General features: G+C 40.9%; 1 protein-coding gene across 4 annotated transcripts in view; it reads right to left on the reverse strand.

The window, feature by feature from the left end:
* The window catches only part of ATP2A2 (ATPase sarcoplasmic/endoplasmic reticulum Ca2+ transporting 2), a 61409-nt gene extending 40421 nt beyond the window's left edge, over positions 1 to 20988 (reverse strand). For 2 of the 4 annotated variants that reach the window (XM_065889701.1, XM_065889698.1), the window contains exons 1-5: positions 20787 to 20911; positions 20067 to 20084; positions 19899 to 19981; positions 12115 to 12219; positions 7201 to 7339 (exon numbers count right to left, since the gene is read on the reverse strand). In XM_065889701.1, the coding sequence (XP_065745773.1) occupies positions 7201 to 7339; positions 12115 to 12219; positions 19899 to 19981; positions 20067 to 20084; positions 20787 to 20904 (463 nt within the window). In that variant the 5' untranslated portion in view covers positions 20905 to 20911. Of the gene's footprint in view, positions 1 to 7200; positions 7340 to 12114; positions 12220 to 19898; positions 19982 to 20066; positions 20085 to 20786 lie in introns of all 4 variants that reach the window. The other 2 variants (XM_065889699.1, XM_065889700.1) reach the window with 2 other exon arrangements.
* Between the last annotated feature and the right edge of the window lie 4933 nt (positions 20989 to 25921).

Raw genomic sequence — 25921 nt, forward strand, 5'->3', positions numbered from 1 at the left:
GAACACTTAAACACTGATATTCATTTCTCATAAAATTATACCTGATTTTATTACTTTTTTTTTTTTTTTTGCGGTACACGGGCCTCTCTCACTGTTGTGGCCTCTCCCGTTGCGGAGCACAGGCTCCGGACGCACAGGCTCAGCGGCCATGGCTCACGGGCCCAGCCGCTCTGCGGCATGTGGGATCTTCCCGGACCAGGGCACGAACCCATGTCCCCTGCATCGGCAGGCAGACTCCCAACCACTGCACCACCAGGGAAGCCCCTGACTTTATTACTTTTGGTTTCCATCCGTCAGAGAAATATTTTCCTGGCATTAAGATAAAACAAAATTATTGTGGCTTCAGAAGATGAACACATGGGTAACTGTCTCCATATTTATACTTGCCAAATCAATTTTATTTGGTTCCTGTATTCTAGATAGTTAGAAGTATACGTATGGTTTTGCTATGCATGGTTACACAATGTCTTCCTGGAAAGGTTATTAGTTGGTATAGCAACATCTAAAATATAATTCCCTTAAACCCCCTCCATCTCCCCCTCAAAAAGCCACCCAGTCTTCAGAAAGTTCAGCAGAACCATCCTATCAGATGTCTTCCAGAAGCTAGCAAAAAGAAGTTTATCATCTGAAGTTAGGAGATGATTCTTACATCCAAACAACGACTACAAAAAGGTCTCTTTCTTTCGGCAAATATCAAAAAAGCAACTCCATGCTCACTTTCATCTTCGAAACAGTTCACAGTATTCTCCAGTTTTTCAATTCACCAGAAAGAACCCTCTCACACTCAATTTCTTAATTTAAGTAATAGTATAAAAGTTACCATGTCTAAGAGCACAATTCATGCCATTTATCCCTTCAGGCCATGTAAGACTTTGACAAGAAATAATTTAGATCTACATTTAGAATTCAAGTTCATTTCTACAGTTTTACAGAACTGAATTATTGGGCTAAATGCCAAATTGCAGGGTCAACAAGATTACTAATCCTAATAAAAGTAGAAGTTAAAAAGCCTCAACGTGTATAGTCTTAAAAGTCTGAATAAAATAAATACCTATTTATCTGGCCCAGGTCAAGCAGTCACAATATGTTTTCCCAAAATGTTCCATATAATTCACTTAAATGCCTTAGGATTACATCTTTCCCAGTTCAGTGACCCACTGGTCCTAGTAATCTAGCAAAACTAACCATTTCTAATTTGGATCTAAATACATAACCACCATGAAAAGTCACCAGAACAGACCAAACAAGAGTATACTGACAACCTAAAGATTAAAATTGTGATCAGGCATCCTCGACATGATAAAGTGCATCTATAAAACCCACAGCTAACATCATACTTCATGGTAAAAGACTGAATGCTTTTCCCCTACGACCAGGAACAAGACAAGGATTTCTACTCTTGCCACTTCTTTTCAACATTCTACTGGAGAGTCTAGCCAGGGTAATTAGACAAGAAAAAGAAAAGGCACCCAGGCTGAAAAGACAAAAATATTTGTTTTCAGATGACATGGTCTTATATAGAGAAAATCTTAAGGAACCCCTGAAAAACTATTAGAATAAAAGAGTCTACCAAGATTGCAAGGTACAATATCAGTACACAAAAATCAACTGTGTCTCTATACACTATCAAAGAACAATCTGAAAATGAAATTAAGAAAACTATTCCAATTACAAATAGCTCCCCCGCAAAAAACAAACAAAAAACGATAAAATACTTAGGAATAAACTTAACAAAAGTAGTACAAGACTTGAATGCTGAAAACAGAGTGTTAAAAGAAACGAGACCTAAATAAACATAAAGACACCCCATGGTCATGGATCAGAAGATTTAATATTACTGTGATGTTTATATTCCCCAAACTGAGCTACAGAGTCAACATTATTCTTATCAAAATCTATGCAGGGTTTTGGGGCAGAAATTAACAAGCTAAACTTAAAATGTATATGGAAATGCAAGGGACTCAGAACACCCAAATAATATAGAAAAACAACAAAGCCAGGGGACTCAAATTTAGTGATTTCAAAACTTACTACAAAGCTACAGTAATCAAGACAGTGTGGTACTGGCATGAGGACAGACATACAGATCAATGGAATAATAGTCAATCTGCAGTGGAAAATGAAGTCAATTGATTTTTGACGAGTGTCAGGACAATTCAATGAAGAAGTCTTTTCAACAAATGGTGCTGATACTACTGGATATCCAAATGCAAAAAAATCAAGTTGGACACCTACCTCACACCATATACAAAATCTTGGTGACATGAGATCACAGAATAGCTTCTTAGATATGACACCAAAAGCACAAGCAATGAAAGAAAAAAAAAGACAAATAGGACTCTGTCAAATTAAAAACTTTTATGCTACAAAGGACACTGTCAAGTAAAAAAGAAACCTACAGAACAGGAAAAAAAATTTTCAAACCCTATCTGATAAGCCAGGATATGTAAAGAACTCTTACAACTCAACATTAAAAAGACAGCCCAACTAAACCCAATGGATTTAGACAGTTCTCAAAGATGACATACTAATTGAAAATAAGCACATGAAAAGATGCTCAATATCATTAGGAAATTAGGGAAGTACAAGTTAAAATCACAATGAGATAACACTTCAAGGCTAAAATTAAAAAAAAGACAAGTGTTGATGAGGATGTGGAGAAACTGGAACCTATATACATTGCTGATGGAATGTAAAATGATGCAATCACTTTGGAAAACAGTTGGGAAGTTCCTCAAAATGTTAAACTTTGAGTCACCATAAGCTCCAGCAATTCCATGTCTAGGTATATATCTAAGAGACTGAAAGCATATGTTCACACAAAAATTGTACTTGAATGTTCACAGTAGCATAATAGCCAGAAAGGAGAAAACCACTCAAATACTCATGAACTGATGAATGAATAAACAAAATGTGGCATACCTAAACAATGGAATATTATTGAGCCATAAAGAATACAGTATACACATGAATGAACTATATGATACATGCTACAACATAAATGAATCCTGAGAACAATATACTAAGTGAAAGAAGCCAGTCTAAAAAGGGCATTTATTGTATGATTCCATTTATATGCAATATCCAGAATAAGCAAATCCCTAAAAAAAAATTGTGGTTGCCAGGGACCGGGGAAAGACGGGCAGAGGAAGTGACTGCTAATGGATATAGGGTTTTCTTTTTGGAGGAAGATGTTCTGAAATTAGACAGTGGTTATGACTATAGAACTCTGAATATACTAAAAAACACTTAATTACACACTTTAAAGGAGTGAATATTAATTATGGCATGTGAATTATATCTCAATAAAGCCGTTTTTAAAAGATTGTAAACTAGGCCTCCAACGAATTGATATATGAAATATGTACACATTCACTAAGGATACTGTATATTCTCTAGCAAATTAACTACAGTTGGAAGATAGAAGCAATAAACCACAAAGACTCAGTTTCAATTGTAAAATATGACTAACAGTATGCACCCCATAGAGTGGTTGATGGTTAAAAACCAAGCACTAGCAAGTTTATCACTATATCTGGCACACACTTCAAGCTTTGTTATTACTGAACTTAAGCATAGAGACTTCAAATTATCTATTCTGCACAGAAGCTGCACAATAAGCAGGTTTACATTAGCTAAACCTACTCCATACTTCCGATTTCAAGTTTCATTTATTACTCACTGAGCGCTTGTTACATGCTCAGCAAGATTACAATGATCAGTGTGACACACTTCTGCTTGTTACCTAGCAGTATGACAATAGTGTTTAATAAAATGTTCATATCTATCTAAAGCTAGCTGCTCATATCTATCTAAAACTAGTTACCACCTCTGTTCAGCATCCCTCAGAATGGTCAAAATTCAAAAAATAGTACTATACAAGAGCCCAATGTCCAAGCATTGCATATGCTTTTAGCAATTAGAATACAGTGGGGGAAGAGTGGGAGGAAAAAAGTGTTAACTATCAGGACCTGTTAGACTCCTCACAAAGGATTCAAAAACAGGTGAAATCGGAATAGGGTTGAGAATGTGTACTGCTTAGAACAATTACTATTGGTAATAAGTAATTCACCTAAGATGAGGAATTTAAGCTCATGTTTTAATATTTTTTTTGAATATTAAAAGAAAGGCAATGGGGCTTCCCTGGTGGTGCAGTGGTTGGGAATCTGCCTGCTAATGCAGGTGACACGGGTTCGAGCCCTGGTCCGAGAAGATCCCACGAGCCACAGAGCAACTAAGCCTGTGCAGCACCACAACTACTGAGCCTGCACTCTAGAGCCCGCGCACCACAACCACTGAAGCCTGCGCACCTAGAGCCTGTGCTCCGCAACGAGAAGCCCGCGCACTGCAATGAAGAGTAACCCCCGCTAGCCACAACTAGAGAAAGCCCGGGCGCAGCAACAAAGACCCAACTCAGCAAAAAAAAAAAAAAAAAAAAAAAGAGTCCCGTATGGCTAGAGCATAGGGAGTTGCATAAGATGAAATCACAGAAGCAAGCAGGAGCTATACAATGCAAGGTCATTTAGGGTCAAAGAAAAACATTTATATTTCTGGTGCAAGAGAGAAGCCACTGAAGTGTTTTACCAAGTGAATAAACATGACCTTTAGGAAACTGGCTTCTGTGTGGAAAGAAAACAGTAAAGGAAGGCAGAGGCTCGTTAGGACACAATGACAATGTCAGTGTGAGGTGATGGTGGGACTGGTGTGGTGACTGAGGAAAAAGTAGTAACAAATTTGGGTGTGTTTTGGAGACAGAATCAACTGGACTTAGAGACAGAATAAAAGAGGAAAGAATCAAGATGATTCCCAAGTTTCTCTCAGTTAACTAGGTGCTAAGAGTGACTTACTGAGACAGGAAAGACTGGAGAGAACCAGAATTCAGAGAAAAGAGAAACCAAAACCACCTCCATTGAAGAGAAGCTGGTCTTAGTTTATTCCTTCAAAAGGGAAGATGATGCTTTGAGGATCAAGGTTACAGTTTCCTCTGACACTGTAAACCACTGCCATCTACTGATGCAAACCAAGGATAAACACTTTGGGGGTGATTTCTCTAAGTTTTCAGATAGATTGAATATACTGAAATAGTTTAAGTAGCACAAAAAATTCTTACAATATCTTAATTTGACAGGCTGAAAGTATATTACCAGACTAAGCTGGAGAACTGCAAAACATACAAAGTCAAAAAGAATCTTGTGCAATATTTAGGTGACCTGCAAGTGCAGCACTGACCACATATATATTTGTGGAAAGACAAACTATCTTCCTCTAATGTTTCCTTCCTCAGTTACTAGCACCATCACCACCCGGGCACCTAAACTAGATATCCTGCCAGTATCTTTGATGCCACACCCTACTTCACATCCACCCCAATATCTATTAAGTTATCAAAACCTGTTGCTTGGCACCTAAACCTGAGGCTCACTTTTCAAACTACACATGGCTGTAATTCCTTGCCCAAGGGAGATTCAGAGTTAATAGTTTGGGTCGAGACCTGGTAAAAACTTTTAAGGAGGGTCCCCAGATAATTCTGATGTGCACCCCTGCTTTAAAACTCCTACTTATAAACTCAAAATCTTCCCCTCATTATTCTTAATGCTACAGCCTTCGTTATTGTTTGCTCTCATTAGCCCTTACCTATCTCCAGCCTTCCCATTCTGACCTACTTCCTACTTCACCACCAGAATTCCCTAAGTCATATTTTTGCTGTAAAATCCATGGTGACAAAATGGTTAAATCTAAATAAGGTCTACAGATTAAAAAACTGATACAATACTGTTATCTACTTTCAGTAGTTAACTGGAATCATATTAAAAGAATGCTCTAAATTTTATAAAATAATCACTCAAGTATTTAGGAGTAAAGAGGCATCATTTCTGCAACTTACTCTCACACAGTTCAGACAAAAATGTGTGAATGTATAGATACAGACTGAAAGAGGATAATGCACATGTGATAACAAACATTTGGAGAATCTGGGTAAAAGCTAAATGGGAACTCTTACTAGTCTTGCAACTTTTAAGTCTGAAATTATGTCAAAATTAAGTTTAAAAAATCCACTGGCCAAAACACTTCATTCTGAGTTGTACTTTTGTTAACACTATTAAGCAAGCTGTTAGGTCATTTATACAAATTTTGCTGTCCTAAGTATAATCAACGTGTGGGTACACAGGCAACACTATTCTTTTACTGGAAGACCTATGACAAGGTAATTTACTTTTGTTTTTCTTCTGTTTTTCGGCTGCGCCAGGCAGCATGCGGGATCTAGTTTCCCTGACCAGAGATCAAACCCGGGCCCCCTGCATTGGGAGGGCAGAGTCTTAACCACTGGACCACCAGGGAAGTCCCGGTAATTTATTTTCAAAGACCAAAACTGTAGAGCACAGGCCAGGAGACTCAGCACTGAATTCTCATTACAATGAGTAAGACAAAGCACAATTTCCCCTCAAGTCAGTGTAAAGGTGTTACTATGAGACAATTCACAAAAAGAAAACAAGTATTCTGAGCTCAGGAGGGTGTGAAAAACCACAATGATTTGAATAACCCAATGTAATAATTCCCCAGCAAAAAGATTACACAGTTCTGATTGGCTCCAGGGGCATTTGGCTTGGGTTGCCTGAAAACATGGCATTGACCTATAGGAAGGAGGACCTTTTTGAGATCTGTGTAGATCTCTGGCATTGCAGTGGATTCACTAACTCTTTAAAGCCCAAACCTAGATTCCCGGCTCAGTGTTATGTCAAAGTATTCTTAAGTAGAGCTTTTAAAGTCATGAGATTACCCTTAGCCATCAACTAGGTTTGACGGTTCTAAGATTGACCTATTTGTGCCAAGAACCAAAACAGGAAAAACTATGTAGCCATTAACTAGTATTCTACAAACTGCTCACTACAACTAACTGTCAAATCAAGATTAAGTTCATTATCTCACCTGCACTAGTGTTCCACAATGTACTAAAAGTAATAAGCACAATAATTCAAAACACCTTGTTTAAAAAAAAAAGATAAACACATCAACATGAAGGGAGGTGCCAAAACACTTTGAATATTTTACAGAAAACCTGATTTGTTTGGATAGCACTAAAAATCTGTTAACGTAATTGATACACATGAGCCTAACTTTTAAAACTCTTAAGTATGAGCCTTCAGAAAAGGACTGTATTCAGATATACAACCTAAAATAAAAATGACAAACTCAACTCACCAGCAATTTCTACAATATCACCAGGAACTATGTCTTTAGCTTTAATCCGCTGTACACTCTTCCTGTCTTGTCGATACACTTTGCCCATTTCAGGCTCATACTCCTTAAGGGCTTCGATTGCATTTTCAGCATTTCTTTCCTGTAAAATAGAAAACAAAAGATAACAGTAGTAAATACAGCCTGCCACTGCCAAGTGTTTCTGGCCCTAGGAATCAAATTTTAGAGTTGTAAACTAAACTTAAAAAGAAAAAACACAGGAGATGCGTATTAATGACATTTATAATAAATGATTCACATCTTAAGGTAATAACACTAGGCCCTTATGATTTTGTATTAAAAATGAAAAAATAAGCACCCAAAGAAGGGTAAGGAGATAAAAATCAATGGCAAGAAGCAGTTATTAGAACCTGCTGTCCCTATGCACACTGGGCAACATGGCCCTCACCTTCAGCTTCACACACTCACATCATTAAATCAATCATGACCCCCATGAAAGGTGATGGTCTGGGGTTGGACTGCCCAGGCTCAACACAGGCTTTTGCACTCAAAAGCTATGTGACTGTGGATAACATGACACACAGCTTTATGGCCTACAAAACCAGGACATTAACAGTACCCACCCTCAAGGGTTGTGAGGATTTACAAGCTATGTGTAAAATGCTTAGATTGTGTTTTGGCACACAGTGAATGCTTTGAGTGATGAATTAAGAAAATCCAGTTACATCTCACAAATTCTAAATCTCTCACCAGTACTAAAGACCAATAAGCGGCCAGAAGCACTGCCAGTCACATACCATATTTACCATAGTATTATATATGAACATGTCAAGACTTAGTCACACACAATTTTTTTTTTTTTTTTTTTGCAGTACGCGGGCCTCTCACTGTTGTGGCCTCTCCCATTGCGGAGCACAGGCTCCGGACGCGCAGGCTCAGCGGCCATGGCTCACTGGCCCAGCCGCTCCACGGCATGTGGGAATCTTCCCGGACCGGGGCACAAACCCGCGTCCCCTGCATCGGCAGGCGGACTCTCAACCACTGCGCCACCAGGGAAGCCCGACACACAATTTTTATTTCCTAATTTCAAGATGAAAGATGCAGAATTAAAATGAGCCGTGTTGGAAAAAAAAAAAAAAGCTAAGGGAAAGTTCCTTTGGGGGGCGGTGGGGGAGTATGTGTGAAATTTGCCTTTTCTCCTTTTAGAAAATAAGCAATTAGGACTTCCCTGGTGGCGCAGTGGTTAAGAATCCGCTTGACAATGCAGGGGACACAGATTTGAGCCCTGGTCCGGAAAGATCCCACATGCCGTGGAGCAACTAAGCCCATGCGCCACAACTACTGAGCCTGCACTCTAGAGCCTGCAAGCCACAACTACTGAGCCCGTGTGCCACAACTATTGAAGCCCTCGTGCCTAGAGCCCGTGCTCTGCAAAAAGAGGAGCCACTGCAATGAGAACCCACACTCCACAACGAAGAGTGCTCACTGCAACTAGATAAAGTCCCCACGCAGCAACGAAGACCCAACGCAGCCAAAAATAAATATAAAATAAAATAAATTAATTTTTTAAAAAAAGAAAAGAAGCCATTAGAAGGAGCAAATCTACAAAGCACATGCCCAGTTGAGGTTACTCAGTGGACAAAGGAAATAATTCTTTCATTTCTCTCACATCTTTGCTCTCCAACCTAAAGCTCTTCAGTTTAACATTTGGATAAAATTTATGCTCGATAACATGCAATCTAATTTTTCACACTGTGGTAAAAATTAAGTTCCCAAACCTGCTTAAAGAGAATTTAGATGACACAAAACTGAAAGCTAATGGCATGTGTCTAACTTTTTATGTATGCATTCCTGAGAAAGTAAGGAAACCTTAAATTTGGAAAGTTCATGGTAAGAATAATTTAAATCCCAATCAGATCTGCTTAAAGAATGAGTCTATCTGTATCACCTTATAATTAACAGAAATACCAGCATATCTAACTCTAATTAATGTCACTGGCTAAAAGGTCCTTCAGGTTAAGTTCAAATGTTACTGATACTGTAGAAAGAATAAATTCTGAGCATTGTTGCTCTTCAATTATTCAAATTTGAAACTACTTTTTCCTCAGGATTTTCCCCCCTGAATTTATGAACTGTGGCAGTTTTATTTCTCCTTCCTCGAGGTCATGTCAGGTAGAGTTTAATTAGACTGACCAAAGTTAAGATGTCCAGGAGCACTGTATTTTGCTTCTATTAAAAATCAGGGAGGGGGCTTCCCTGGTGGCGCAGTGGTTGAGAGTCCGCCTGCCGATGCAGGGGACACGGGTTCGTGCCCCGGTCGGGGAAGATCCCACATGCCGCGGAGCGGCTGGGCCCGTGAGCCATGGCCACTGAGCCTGCGCGTCCGGAGCCTGTGCTCCGCAACGGGAGAGGCCACAACAGTGAGAGGCCCGTGTACCGCAAAAAAAAAAAAAAAAAAAAAAATCAGGGAGGGACTTCCCTGGTGGTCCAATGGTTAAGTCTTTGCTTTCCAATGCAGGGGGTGCAGGTTCGATCCCTGGTCAGGGAGCTAAGATTCCACATGCCTTGTGGCCAAAAAACCAAAACACAGAACAGAAGCAATACTGTAACAAATTCAATAAAGACTTTAAAAAAAATGTTCCACATTAAAAATCAGGGGGACTTCCCTGGTGGCTCAGTGGTTAAGCATCTGCCTGCCAATGCAGGGGACACAGGTTCTAGCCCTGGTCCAGGAAGATCCCACATACCGCAGAGCAACTAAGCCCACTGGGCCTGCACTCTAGAGCCTGTGAGCCACAACTACTGAGCCCACCCGCCTAGAGCCCGTGCTCTGCAACAAGAGAAGCCACCGCACCTCAACGAAGAGTAGCCCCCACTCACCGCAACTAGAGAAAACCGGCATGAAGCAACAGAGACCCAACACAGCCAAACATAAAAAAATTTATTTAAAAAAAACAAAAACAAACAAACAACAAAAAACAGGTCAGCTTGGGGAAAAACAAATATACCTAACTTACTATGAACAAAAACTTAGAAGACCTTCTAAGGTTTCCTTTGTTCTAAAAGTTACAACTCCTACCTCCTCCAGTCAAACCTAAATAGGTCTAAATGTCATTCCTCAAACACACTTTGTACCTCTCTGCTCATGCCACCCCCTCTCTGGAATATTCTCCCCAGCTTCCACCCACAAAAGTCCTATTTCTTTATAGTTCCCCCAATTGCTTGTCAGCCTTCCTTGATGACACTGATCAGAAATACATGCCCCACCCTTCCCAAATACTACCTTACACTATAATTATAACTTTCATTACTTCCAGAAAGCAAGAACCCTATAGTATTTATTGCTCATACCCTTCTGTATATTATATAATAGGATATCCATCAAAAACATTACTGTTTTCTTTAAGCTAAGACATATCTAAAAGTCCTGTGAAAACTGCTGTAAAATTTTACTTTGGAGTTCAGATCAGCCTGACCCTGGATATAAATCCCAGATACTCTATGTATGTACTATCTGTATGGCCTTTGATAAGTCAATCACTCTGAACTTCTATGTCACATCTGTCCAATGGGAATATCATCTGCCTTACAAAATCACTCTAAGCATGAAATGGGAATATGTATGAGTTATCTACTATGTAACTGACATAAATTAATTTTAAAATGCATATTACTAACTTGAGAAGGACAATCTAATGCTATATATTGTTTGTTTTGCCTAAATTATTCACAAAAAGATCATTTCTATTTAAATAAAAGCAATTTAAAAAAATCAAATGTAGCACAATTAAAAATTTCTTCTAAGTAGGCTTCCTTCTAAATGAGCTCACCACATAAAGGCCTTCATGTTTATTAATAAGATCAGAAGTTTACAATTCCAATAGGATTAAATATGTTTATAAGATGCTTCCACTTTAAGAATGACAGATACACTCTATTTTAGTCCTGAAAGAGGTGACTATATCTATCAAACATCTAAAAGATCAATACTTAAAAGATGAATGAGAGGAACTTCCCTGGTGGCACAGTGATTAAGAATCTGCCTGCCAATGCAGGGGACACGGATTCGATCCCTGGGAAGATCCCACATGCCACGGAGTAACTAAGCCAGTGCGCCACAACTACTGAGCCTGCACTCTATAGCCCCCGAGCCACAACTACGGAAGCCTGCGCTCCGCAACAAGAGAAGCCACCGCACTGCAATGAAGAGTAGCCCCCGCTCACCGCAACTTTTAGATATGTCTTAGCTTAAAGAGAGAAAGCCTGCACACAGCAAAGAAGACCCAACACAGCCACAAATAAAAAGATGAATGTGAAATATTAGTCTGGGTTTGTTAAAATATATCAAAAACAAAAACCTAACAGATCCATAGTCTTAAAAAAGTTAAATTCTCAAACTAGCTATCTGCAGACGACCAATCATGCAAATATGGGGCAGATGTGTGATCCCGTTATGTTTCTGTAGTAAAATTAGCTTCCATTCTGTGAGTAAGAAAGGCCTGGGTACTGGGCAGTTAAGGGAAAATAGCCAGGAATATGCTCTGAAGGTAAAATTATTTAGGATTTAAACAATTTTTATAGCTAAATACACACATACACACACACACACACACACACACACACACACCCAAGGAGAATAAAAGTTTTTCATAGGAAGCAGCTAGAAAATATAAAGAGAATACTGGTTGTCAAATTTTCTGGTTTTCCTTAAGTAGCTTCTTTATCCACTGTTCTTAATTCCATGCTACCATGAAGGATGAGCAATTTTAACAGCAAAGTATATATGCATGAGGTCTAAAATTTTGCCATTAAATAAATTAATAGATAAAAGACACATGTAGTTCCACAGATTGTTTTAACAGTTTAAATCACTTACGTAAATTACCAAAATTTTGCACTGCAGGAATTTTTGCTTACCTGCCATACACCCACAATTGCATTGGCTACTAATATAAGTAAAATCACAAAGGGTTCTACAAAAGCTGTAATTGTTTCTTCACCTTCTTCAAACCAAGCCAAAACCTAAAAGAGAAATGGCACGCGTTAGAACTGTAATATGTTCTTACAACAACAGTGGCTGGCATTAAAGGAATTATTATGATACACAAAATCTCTTTTCTTACCATCCTTAGAAACAAAAGGGAGCAAAATGTAATGACATACACAACAAGCTTATATCTTGTTCCCAATAATTCTTAAGACTCAAAACTATAAACTTCTTAATAATACCCTTAAGAACTAATTTATTTTTTCATGTAATAACTGGTTTAAAATCCAAAACAAATACTTTTGGGGAACTAAATTCCATTCATTTTCTGTGTATATTTTTCAAAATAAATAAAACAAATTCCTGATTTTGTTAAAGCAAAAGGCAATCATGAAACTTTGTTAATTTGGTTAATATTCACATCAAACAATACCTATGTGGCACAAATTCATAGTAAAAACAACTTAATCATTGACTCAAAATTAGAGTATATAAACTGCTAATGTCCCACGTATTTTCAGTGGTGTTGCTGAAGGTCATTACTGCAAGGTTGTTCTGCGATCAGGAATGTATTCTGAAGGTTATCCTCCATATGATATCTAGTATAGGAACACAGCTCTTCAGAGATGACATAAATCCAAAAATGTTATACCTGGGCACAGAACACTGTCCCAAGAAAAATGAGCAGAGAATTAACTTCTAGCTCACACAAGCCACACTATACTTTCCAACTGAGCAACCCTAAGAAGAGAGAATCCAACACAATGAATCTTAAAATAAACAACGTAGTAAAAGAGGCATCTAAATGGTTAAAAATTTAACAACCAATTTTTGTGGAAAACTGCCAATCCAAAAAGGATGTTAAAGGTATCTTATGATACAATCTGGGAGGTAAGATTTGCCTTTGCCTTTTAACACTGCTTAAAATGTTTGTATATTCCACAATGAAATCTTTTCTTTAAAAGATCTATTCAGTAAACAATGAAAGCAGTTTCTGATACTTTTTTTGTTGTTGTTGTTTTGTTTTTGTTTTTTTTTGCGGTACGCGGGCCTCTCACTGCCGCGGCCTCTCCCATTGCGGAGCACAGGCTCCGGACGCGCAGGCTCAGCGGCCATGACTCACGGGCCCAGCCGCTCCGCGGCATGTGGGATCCTCCCGGACCGGGGCACGAACCCGTGTGCCCTGCATCGGCAGGCGGACTTTCTACCACTGCGCCACCAGGGAAGCCCCCTGATACTTTTTAATATTGTCAGATATGATGTATGGCAATAATGAAGCCATCTGACAACTACATTTGTACCTAGTGGAATACTATAAAGTGAGCTTTGACACAAACAGCAAACAAACAGAAAGATGATTAAGGTAAGACCCAACATGAATTTTGCAAGTAAATGAGGGTAACGATGAATTAACAGCAAATATCAATTTGTTAGGCAGCTTTGCTCACCACTATAACACCAACAAAAGAAATACCATATCAATTTGAGCAGGAAAAAAAACAGGAGACCCAAGGCCAGGTCCTGAAAGATGCCAATCACCACTGACAGCTAATGAACCAGGGCAAGCAGAACACCAGAATGAGTATAAATTGTTCCTGCAAGCTTTCAGCTGGGCATTCCTGGTGTTAAGGCCAGGCCTAATGGCAGGATGAAAACTTCTCTAGGAAGTTATAAATTTTGATAGATGCAAGATCACAGCTGCTTTGATGCTAGCCTTTCAAACATTTGCCAAGGAGAGCTATCAGAAATAAGAAACTTAATTAGCTCTTGGGGGAGAAAAATTGCTCAACTTGAAGAGTAACTAGGACCTTTAGAAAAGGTCAGTGAGGCATTAGCAACTGTAAGATAAGCTTCACACCTTGTTAAATCGGGTATGAATTTCCCTCTTGGCAGCTAGGCCGGAGGAACAAACTTAAAGCAATATCCCACATAAGCTGGAACAAAGGAAAAGACTAAAGAAAGCAAGCAGTGACAGGACTATCAAAGCAAACCTCTACTTTTCAAGAAATGTGTGGTTCCTTTGCACAAGTGGTATTTATCCATAATGCAATAACCCTCATCTGTATTATGAAGTAGCCTTTTCTTCCACTATGTGACTTTAAATGTTTATGTGTAAGAAACACAGGCATTCATAGTTATTTGAGGGTTCTGTACAATGTATAATTACTGCCTGATGAGAAACTAGTGGGCAAATCTCTAGTGTGGAAGGGCAGCGCTGAACCTATTTAACACTGACAACTACCAATTTTCTAATATTTAAAAAAATATTTTGAAACCCACAAATAACCCAAAGAATTAAGTGCTACAGCTCAAAATAAAGATGAACTGTATTTCATTTACTGCTAAGAATCAATCCAGTCAATCATGTTCAAACCACATGGTGCAGTCCTTCATGGTTTTGTTCTATTGAAAAGAAAACCTCTCTTGTGTAAATGGGAAGATGCTGCTGACCGATGGAAGATCCCATGAGATGGGGAAGAGGGTAGTGAAGAGGGAAACTGGATGAGTGACAAATTACTATGTCTTATTAGCATTATAGTACAGTCAGTTCATAATTATGGTTACCAGAAGTTATACAAAATATACAGGGGGCAGAGAGAATGTTTCTAAAAAATCTTTGAGAACAGGTTGAATATAAAGGATTATCTGTTTGTATTTCCTTTTGTTGATTATTCTATCCCCAAGGGTCTAGAAGAGTCTCTGGTACATAGTTGATGCTCACTATATATTTACTGAATAAATGCATGAATAAACAAAACAAAATCTCATACAACGTCTAAGGTACAAGTCCCTACCTGGCAGTCTATGAACTTAAACATTAAGAGAGCAAAAAGGTAACCAACCTCATTAACAATATCAAAGGGAAGTGGAAGGAAAAGCTACTGCAGTATAATTTTAGGCATAGTGTTTCTTCTTTCTTTGCTTTGCACTATTAATACAGTAATAGTACTTCTGGGGCTTACAGTATCCAGCTACGGCAAGTTCAAAAGTTTCAAACTTGTCAATCCTATTCAAAGTAAACACTTGCTAGGTTACTTTATTTATTTTACTTTATTTATTTAATTCCCTGACCAGGGATCGAACCTGGGTCCTGGCAGTGAAAGCACAGAGTCCTAACCACTGGGAATTCCCTTGCTAGGTTACTTTAGACAGGGTAGGGTATCTTCTAATTGTTATACGGAAGACTGATCTCTGTATATCACCATAACTTCTGAGAGTACAGCCGAAAGATGCCAGAGAGCAGGGTTTAATGAATTAAGCAAATTTTAATCCAAGGTAAAAAGGGATGTTCTGGTATAAACTAGGAGACAGTCATGGTACCATGACTCAGTTATCTACACGTTAGGATAATGTGCAGAGCTCTTAACAAGAACTTAAGAAGAAAATGAGAGATCATAAGCACATTCTTAAGACTGAGGGTCTTAAAACATGTATCAGGTCTGCATTCCTCCTTGTATCCTTAGAAATTTACAATGCCTTAGGGCAGTCAAACATTTGTTCAATGAAGGAAAAAATTTACATCAAGAAATTTAAAAAGAGGAAACAAATAAGAAAGTATCACCAATAAGTGTTATAGCAATTTTCTGAAGTGAGAAACAAAAATTCTTTCAGCCATTATAAAAAGAATAGTATGAATTAGACTATAGATTCTCTTGTGAACCAGACATAAAGCTTATGTGAAAACACTCTTCAATATTTTCAGATTTGAAAATACAATCTTATTTAAAAGAAAACAAAAAACCCCATACACATTCACCTTTCAAACCATATTTTAAAGACAGGCTCTAAATAAATTACTTAAACCAATCAGTAAACTGCCCATTTTGTCCTTCAAAATAATTAAAAGAAAACACAGGAAAAATTTAAAATCACTACATTATCAAATACTTCTTGAATATATCTTACTGAGAAAACCAAAGTAAACAAATTTCATGTATTTTGAAAATACTACCAACACAAACTCATCCAAATATTTGTTAACTCAAAAGCACTAACCTGGGACACTTCTCTAGTGGCGCAGTGCTTAAGAATCCGCCTACCAATGCAGGGGACACAGGTTCGAGCCCTGGTCCGGGAAGATCCCACATGCCGTGGAGCAACTAAGCCCGTGAGCCACAGCTACTGAGCCTGCGCTCTAGAGCCCACGAGCCACAACTGCTGAGTCTGCGTGCTGCAACTATTGAAGCCCACACGCCTAGAGCCCGTGCTCCGCAACAAGAGAAGCCGCCGTAATGGGAAGCCTGCGCACCACAATGAAGAGTAGCCCCCGCTCGCTGCAACTAGAGAAAACCCACGCGCGCAGCAACGAAGACCCAACACAGCCAAAAATAAATAAATAAAAAACAAATTAATTAATTAATTAAAGAGAAGAAGCACTAACCTAGGTTCTAAAAGGAATTAAGAATCCCTTCAAAGGTTCCAGTAGGAAGAAAAGACAAACTATTCAAATGTAAATCAAAGTTGAGAAATGCCCTGGTCTAAGAAAGTTTTATTAGCATTTTAGGGTCAATCTAAGTAACTGAGATAGGGAAATGGGGGTGAAGGGTAGAGAAGCTTATGCAAATTGTGTTACCAGAGAGGACTTTATGATTCTGACAGATGAGACAAATATGGTCCTCACGCTCACTTCCTTCAGGTTAACTGTCACCTTAGACACCTCTCCTGACTGCCCTATTTGAAAACTGCACTCCTTCCACAGGCTCCCCTATTCCGCCACCACCAACCATGTTATTTTTTTCCACAGCACTATCTCCAATCCAACAGTTTATTATATATTTTACTTTTATCTGTCTCCACTAGAACGTCAGCTCCAGGTAAGAGACCGTGTATTTCGTTCCATGCTGTATCACCAGTGTTTGTGCCATGTACCTAAGGTGCTCAATTCCTAACAAAGCAGGGAAGAGAGAAAAGAACAAGCATTCTAATCAAGCAACCATATGATGTGTTATATGAAGGGCAAAGTTGGTGAACAAGGGGAATGGAAAGAAAAAGTGAAAAGGATAGGAAGGTACTGAATGTCAAGTTAAGGAATTTCTAATGTTACTTCACATACAATGGGAGATATATAGCTCACTTCTTCCAACCCAAGTGACAAGTTTATTAAACTTTATCCCTACAGGTCACAAGTATAAAACATTAATGCTGTTTCTACTTTCTGCCAACGCAAAATATTAACTATGGTTAACAGTTTACTACTTAGATATTTGAAATATATTACTAAAGCCTAGTATTTCTTAACTTGAGCAGAACCTGATGATGTATCATATATAGATTATAAAAACTGCCTATCTGCTTCTCCAAAAGAGCACGTATATTTTACCATTTTTCCTTTTAAACGAATAGGAATGAACTGACTACCACAGAAAACTCAGTGCTCTTTTCAAAGGTAAAGAAATGTGGAATGAAAAGGGTCAAGCATAATGTAGCAGTAGTGCTAATCCCACATGAAGAAAATCAACAAGTTTTATATCTGCAATTTCTTGATCAAACAAATCAAAGCAAATTAAGTTACAGTACTTCCTAAACAATAAATGTTTAAACTTTTCTGTTTAGCAACCCATAAAATAAAAATGTAACATAGTTCATTTCCTAAGCAATAACTCCATGTAGTTACCAAAAAGGTAACTCAAATTTCAACTCCAAAATATAGCTCTAAAAAGCTATAAAAAGCCAACATCCTACCTTACAACAAAATTAAAGCTTTTATTTAAAAACCCATTTGAGGGAATTCCCTGGCACTCCAGTGGTTAGGATTCGGGGCTTTCACTGCTGCGGCCGGGTTCATTCCCTGATCGGGGAACTACAGATACTGCAAGCTGTGCAGCACAGCCAAAAAATAAAATAATAATAATTTTAAAAAAACATTTGAAAATGCCCGAAGATTTAAGCTCCTTACTTCAAAGTAAAACTCACATCATTATTTCAAAATATTAATATAAAGTCACTCAAACTGGCCACTCAAGAGATCCTATACAACCCAAATAGTCAATAGCTCGTCTACTGGAAATAATGCCACCGATGTTACAACACTGCCTTAAATTACACACACAAAATAACGCAATAAAAATTTATTTTATCTCTTCTTGTATATAGCAGCTGATTAACTTCTAAGAGATCCCTGATGACCTTACTGAAGCCCAGTATTAAAACTACCAAGCTTGAGACTATTTTAAAATTATGTAGCCAGCTTAAACATAAACATTATACTACCTCAAACACATTATTTGTTTTGTTCCACGACAATGTATTGAAACTAATTAATCAAACAGCTCTGTTCCTTTATCTGAATTGGTAAAGCAGCAGCCACTTACTGAAGAGGAATTTATTTTAACCAACCAAGAAAAACAGACACGTATAAGGTATGGAGTGACTAATTCAGGATGCTTAATTATTTGCTATGATACTCTCTTAATTTTATTCAATGAAAACCGTAGAAAACATTCGTGAGGAATTAATTATTAACGGCTACACATCACTTGGCTAACATGGCATGACATATTAAAGTCTCGTGGCAGAATCTGCGTACAGAAACTCCAAAAAAGTTCACCTCTTGCCAAGTTTTTCCCTTCACCGAAAGTAAAGAAATGCCCACTGCTTCGTGTATTTAGTTCTCAAAATAGCCCTCTAGGGTAAGGTTGTCAATAAAGACAGAGGTAGATCCCTGAGGCTTGCATGCTTACAAACACACAAAAATGAAACCTTGAAGCTGTGTCAAGTTTGCAAAGCCTGAAACAAGTTATTGCACTGAGTGAATTTCACTTCCCATCTTGGTTTTTATAAGAATAGAATACTGTACTTTAAGAACAAAAGGCATCTCATGCTGTTATGATTAGGAACATCTGTGTCCTATTCATGACCATTTTTAGGAAAACTTCTAAGTCCAATGCCCAAGAAAAAAATGCAATAAAAAAATCAATATTTAACACGAAAAAAATGTTAATAATAACCTAGAATTATCCTTTCCAACCCCCATCACCTTTCTTCTGCTGTTCTTTGCATTTCACCAGTTTCTTAGCAACCATACAGGACTCAAGCTGGTAAGCACATAGAGAACATGAAAAAAGTTTTTTGTTTTTTTTTTTTCTTTTAAGATCTAGAACCAATTGTACTAAACCTTGTTCTCTCAACCTAGGAGCCACTCAAGACAGGGGTCCAATTTAGATAAATTTACCACCCTAAAGGTCAGTGACCAAATTTGGTCAACAGTGGTGCCATCACTGCCGTCATCATTCTTGTCACTGTCAGAAACAACTGTCACCTTGCCATTACCAGGAAGGGAGAGCAACTGGAATATTCCTTTTGTAAGTTCTATTTACAGACTACAAAGAGCCCAACATCATCTTAGTATGATCTTACACAACGGAAGAACCCAAAACAGAAAAGGCCTTCCAATAAAGAACTTTTTGATATTAAAAGCTGATAAACCACAAGAATTTATAAGACCCTGCCTGCCGCATTTGGGAACAATCTCTAACTGCACTGCCAATGTCAGACATCCATTTATTTTCTGTACGCGAATGGCTTCAAATGTTGTACTTATAAATTTAAAATACCTAGGGAATCAAAAAAAAAAAAACCCAAAAACCCCACACAAAACATGAAGAAACAGCTTAAATCTCCAAATATAATGTTCTCACTCAATAGACATTTGTTTCCTGGTTTTTCATCTATGGTATAGTCTCAACTTTTGGAAAGTAAATTTCTTTATACTTACAAAAGATATACATGCTGCCAACAATAAAATTCTAACTAGTAAGTCTTCGAACTGCTCAATCACAAGTTCCAGCAAGGTTTTTCCTGTTAGAAAGAAACATATCTGTTGTAAATGTCATCTTAAGATCAGCACACAAAGTGGGGGAAGAAACGTGCTAAGATTACTCACCTTCTTCAGCCGGTAACTCTGCAGAATGTAGAAATTCACCAGGCAACGTGTCAAGAGGGGGGGAAAAAAAACATTTTAGCGCTCTGCCTTTACAAAAATTACTAAATTATCACTGCCTTTGAAAGACGCACCTAGATATATGAACATTCAACCATATTTAACAGAAACCATACCAAAATGGTACCTCAAGAAAATATGCAGTATTTGTTGTATTGATCTACTCCAAAACGTGAAATCTCATCACCACCTAAGTAAGTCTCCTGAAACAAGGAGTCATTTCAGCCCTGTCATCACTTCTGCCAGATGTGTAACTTTGGGTAGTACAAGAACGGTCAGAGGCATTCTCAACTACAACGCCTCATAAACCGGGTAGGGACGAGAAAATGTCTCGCAGGGCTCAACCCAGATGCAAGAGGCTCATCCCTCCCTCCGCCGGGGCCGGCTGCTGCTGGTGAGAAGCCGCGGAGCTAACTGCGTGCGGGGAAGGTCAAGAGCTGGAGCCGCGAGGAAGTCGAGAGGAGGCGCAGACCCGACGCCGGAGCCCCCAGCCTGCAACCCCTCTCCCGCGGGGCCGGCGCACGGGCTCAACCCGCCGCCTGCAGCCCTAGTCAGGCGCGGAGCCGAAACCCACGAGGTGGAGCTCAGTCAGCCATCTTTCCTGGCTCTCGGGCCCGCGCCTAGCCGCGCGGCGCCGCTGCAGCCCCGGCGCCGGGCACCTACCGTTGGAGCCCCATCTCTCCTTGAGCTTCTTGACCTGCTCCAGGCTCAGCCCTGTGCTCTCGTTGACGCCGAAGTGACCCAGCACTTCCTCTACCGTCTTTGTGTGCGCGTTCTCCATGGCTGCGGGGGCCCGGCCGGCCTCGCCTCCAGTCCCCGCGGCCTCCTCGCCTCCGCCTCGCACTCGGGCCGCCGGCTCGTGCCACCCCGGGCGTCCAGGCGCGGACTGGTCTCTCCCCCCTCCTTCTCCTACTCCGGCCGCTTCCGCCTCGCCGGGCGCTAAATCACCCCGCACCCCCTCCCCCAGCAACCGCCCCTCTCGCAGCCCGGCCCTCGCCGGCGCCCGCCTCGGGCACAGCTGGACGGTGGGGGGGGGCCTCCCGACCCTCCCTCCCCTCGTCAGAAGGGAGGGCCTCCTTCACCCTCAACCGCCCGCCGGGAGTGCAGGCCGCGGCCCCTAGGCCCCCTCCCCGTGCTCCTGAGGTGATTCTCGGCCCCGCCCGGGCCGGTAGAGGGGGCGCTCGGCCGACCCCTGAGAGCGGAACGGAGCAACGGAGGAGAGCCGGCGGGGTGATGCGCGGCGCGCTCGCCCTGTCCCCTCAGCTCTGCACCCCCGGCAGCAGTGGAGGAAACCGGAGCGGAGGGGAAGGAGGTGGCGTCGGGGACGGCTCCGCGGCGGCTGCTCTAATAGCATTTATCCGCCGCTGCCTCCCCTCTCGCCGCCGCCGCGGCATGTGGACGCCGCTCATTGGCCGAGAGGGCCCAGCGCGGCGCGGGAGGCGCGGCCCCGCCCCCTCCCTCAGGCTCCCTCCCTCCCGCGCGACTTGCGCCCACGCGGCCGCGCAAGCCCCGCCTCCTCCCTCGAACCGCCCCCAGGAACCCGGATCGAAGCCGGCGTGCCCGCGCCCTGCGCGCTCTGATCGGCTGTTCGGCGGAGAGCCCTCCGCCTCTCTTTGGCTAATGCGGATCTCGATTCCCGCCCGGTTCAATCACCTGTAGACGTAGAATCCAGGGAGGTGGAGGGCTCTCGTGGGCTCCCTGCACTCGCTGCCCCAAGGGAACTGCCGACCCTCAGAGTCGGCCTCGGGTTGGGGTGGGTGATTGGGAAGACGAGGCCGAGGAACCTTACGAACTCGGTCGGCGCAGAGCTTCACCGAAGCGCGCTGGGGTTGGTGTCCTTGGCTCGTCCCCTTGCCCTCCACCCCCCAGGGCCGCACTCTGCAACCCAATCTGTGTACTTCAGAGCCCCTCTTAGGAACCGAGGGGAGGAATTCCGCAGTTCACTTCCCACACGGCCAAAATCCCTCATCTGTCGCTTCAGGAACACCGCATCCCATATTGTTTTTAATATCACGCACAGCCTTTGATAACATGTCTGCATGGAAGTCACAGATTACGCTACTGTAACTGCTAAATAAGCGAGAGTTGTGCTAGAAGGTGCCTCGCTTGGGCATTGATTAAGGCTATTTTCTAGACTGCCCCTTTCCCCAATAGGGGAAAAAAGGACTTTAATCCAAAAATCTATTCTTAAACCACATAATTTGCTCTTGAGGTCTGTAGAAAACCTACCTCAACAAGGACCTACAGTATAGCACAAGGAACTCTTCTCAATATTCTGTAATAACCTAAATGGGAAAAGAATCTGAGAAAAAACATATATATAACTAAATCACTTAGCTGTACACCTGAAACTAACACAACATTGTAAATCAACTATAAGATAAAAAGTAAATTAAAAAAAGAAAACCTATGTAACAGCAAGATAAAGGGAATTTTGCCAATATAAAAAAATTAGACAACAGAGAAAGGGACCTTCACATTGAATTCTTGAGCAAAAGGTGAACACATTCGCATCACAAAGGGCAGTTCTCTTAAGGGACTATGTTGCAGAATGAAGCATTTAGTCCACTTTTGTGTTTGGCTATGGTGTACCATCCACAGGAGCCAAGGCAGAACAAAAATCACCTCAGTTGTCCCAGATGGCTCAGCTTCAGGACTTAAAGTCCTTTAACAGATGCAAATCACAGTACATTACCTAGCTGAAAAAATCAGGCACGTCATTTTGTCATTTCATTTAATTATTTCCAAGGAGTGGAGGCTGGTATACAGTTTTAATTGATACTTGGAAAAGGACCAACAAAACCCTACATGAAATAAACAAAAATTCTAGTGTATGGCAATGCACTAAGAGAAGCAAAGTGGAAACTGGTTAGGTCACAGGATTGGAGCCTCTTCCAGCAGGGACACGTGGCTGCACGGTGTGGGGGGTGTGGTAATGGAGGGCTGGTGGTTCTTTTCCCCCTCAGACCAGGTCTGCACCACTTCTTTTTTTTTTTTTTGCGGTACGCGGGCCTCTCACCGCTGCGGCCTCTCCCGCTGCGGAGCACAGGCCCCGGACGCGCAGGCTCAGCGGCCATGGCTCATGGGCCCAGCCGCTCCGCGGCATGTGGGATCCTCCCGGACCGGGGCACGAACCCATGTCCCCCGCATCGGCAGGCGGACTCCCAACCACTGCGCCACCAGGGAAGCCCCTGCACCACTTCTTACCAACTCTTCTGCCTCACCCCAGTGAGTGTAAAAGCACTCCAGGCAGGAGGATTGTTACCTTTCTCAGCCTGGAAATTATCTTGAGCATTTGACTTTGGATCTCCGTTCTGTGGCTTGGTCTCTGCTTGGGGTTGTAAGTGCTTCTGCTTCTTGAGCTTCTTGGGAGGTTCCTGATCTGTGCTTTTGTACTGAATGCTCTCCCCCAGATCTTCGAGCTCCTTGTTATTGTTCAGATTTCAGCTTACATGTTACCTCCTCAGAGATGTCTTGACTAAAAGGGCTACCCTCCCCAGTCACCCTCGCTATCACATTATTGTTTTATTTTCTTCACAGCACTTATCTCTGATGTTGTATTTTTTGCTTAGCTGTTTACTGCTTGTCTCCCCCTACTAGGACGTAAGCTCCATGAGAACAGCATGTCTTGTCTAGCTTGTCCATCTTCAGGATATAGGAGTCCCCTGGTATACACTCATCATTTATTGAATGCCTACTATTTGAGTGAATGAAAGAGCCCCACCATCCCTGATCTATCAGTGACTTGCAAAGGGCCTGGCTTTGAGAGGACCTCAGCAAATTTTTGCTGAACTCAAGTTTATTGATTTCCAGTGTGTGATGTAAACCAGAAGGCCTCTGAACTACTTGCCTCATGTGAATGGCTGTGAAGGTTAGGCTTAAAACGAACAAACAGGGACTTCCCTGGTGGTCCAGTGGCTAAGACTCAGCACTCCCAATGCAGGGGGCCTGGGTTCGATCCCTGGTCAGGGAACTAGATCCCACACGCTGCAACTAAAGATCCCGCATGCGGCACCGAAGTTCCTGCGTGCCGCAACTAAGACCCAGCGCAGACAAATATTAAAAGCAGACAAACGAAAAACAAAGTGGGGCAGCATTATAGGTTTCTCAGAGACAAGTAATGTCTAAGTTCACATTGGTCGTGTTACCAGACTGTTCTTTGCAAATCTTCTATTTCCTAGAGGTTGGAATACAGGTATTCCTCAATGTACCATGGGATTATGGCCTGATAAACCCATCATAAGTTGAAAATATCATAATTCGAAAATGTACGTAAGACACCTAACCTACTGAGCTTCATAGCTTAGTCTAGCCTACCTTCAATGTGCTCAGCACACATTAGCCTACAGTTGGGCAAAATCATCTAACACAAGACCTATTTTATAATAAAGTACTGAATATCTCATGTAATTTATTTAAAGTGAAAAACAGAATGGTTTTAAGTGTATCAGTGTTTACCTTTGTGATCTGCACAGCTGATTGGGAGCTGCAGCTCGCTGCCGCTGCCCAGCATCTTAAGAGAGGATGGTACTGCGTATTGACAGCCTGGGAAAAGATCAAAATTCAGTTTCTACTGAATGTGTATCGCTTTCGCACCATCTTGAAGTTGAAAAATTGTAGGTCAAACCATCATAAGTCAGGGATAGTCTGTATTCCCTTAAACTGAAACAGTGTGCTTTTCAGCCTGGGATTGGCCCCTTCTGTATCACATACTAATTATGCCCTTGGTTCCTCAACCCATTGGTGTCTCTGAAACCTGTTGTTTATTTATTTATTTATTTATTTTTATAATGGTCACAGTGGTTTTTCTTTTTAAATTGAGATATAGTTGCTTTACAATGTTCTGTTAGTTTCTGCTGTACAGTGAAGTGAATCAGCTCCACGTATACATATATCCCCTCTTTTTTGGATTTGCTTCCCATTTAGGTCACCACAGACCACTGAGTAGAGTTCCTTGTGCTATACAGCAGGTTCTCATTAGTTATCTACTTTATACATATTAGTGTATATATGTCAATCCCAATCTCCCAGTTCATCCCACCCTCCTTCCCCCCTTGGTGTCCATACGTTTGTTTTCTACATCTGTGTCTCTATGTTTGCCTTTCAATGGTTCATCTGTACCATTTTTCCATATTCCACATATATGCAATATATGATATTTGTTTTTCTGACTTACTTCCCTCTGTATGACACTCTCTAGGTCCACCCACATGTTTACAAATGACCCAATTTCATTCCTTTTTATGGCTAATATCCCATTGTATATATGTACTACACCTTCTTTATCAATTCATCAGTCGATAGACATTTAGGTTGCTTCCATGACCTGGCTATTGTAAATAGTGCTGCAATGAACATTGGGGTGAAACCTGTTATTTAGAGGTTGCCAAAATTTAGCAAAACATAGCCTCCCAAAGGCAGAAAGATTTACTCTTATGTAGAAATAGACTTATGCTCAATGTATTTTATACACATGCTTCTTGTTAATAAGGTTAAACAAAGTAAGAATGGGTTTTAGAAATACAGTTGACCCTTGAACAACACAGGTTTGAACTGTGTGGGTCCACTCCCATGCATATTTTTTTCTATAATGAATACTGAAGTACTGTATGATCTGCCTGTGGTTGGTTGAATCCTCGGATTTGGAACTATAGATGTGGAGGAACTGTGTATTTGGGCCAACTTGGACTTTCAACCTCATGGAGGGTGGGCGCCTCTAAGCCCCCTGTTGTTCAAGGGTCAACTGTACTCTATTTTTCACCAAGGATTGTAGCTATTTTCAGTCGGTTGGGGACAGG

The sequence above is a fragment of the Phocoena phocoena genome, chromosome 13 (assembly GCF_963924675.1).
Source record: "Phocoena phocoena chromosome 13, mPhoPho1.1, whole genome shotgun sequence".
NCBI classification, from domain to species: Eukaryota; Metazoa; Chordata; class Mammalia; order Artiodactyla; family Phocoenidae; genus Phocoena; species Phocoena phocoena.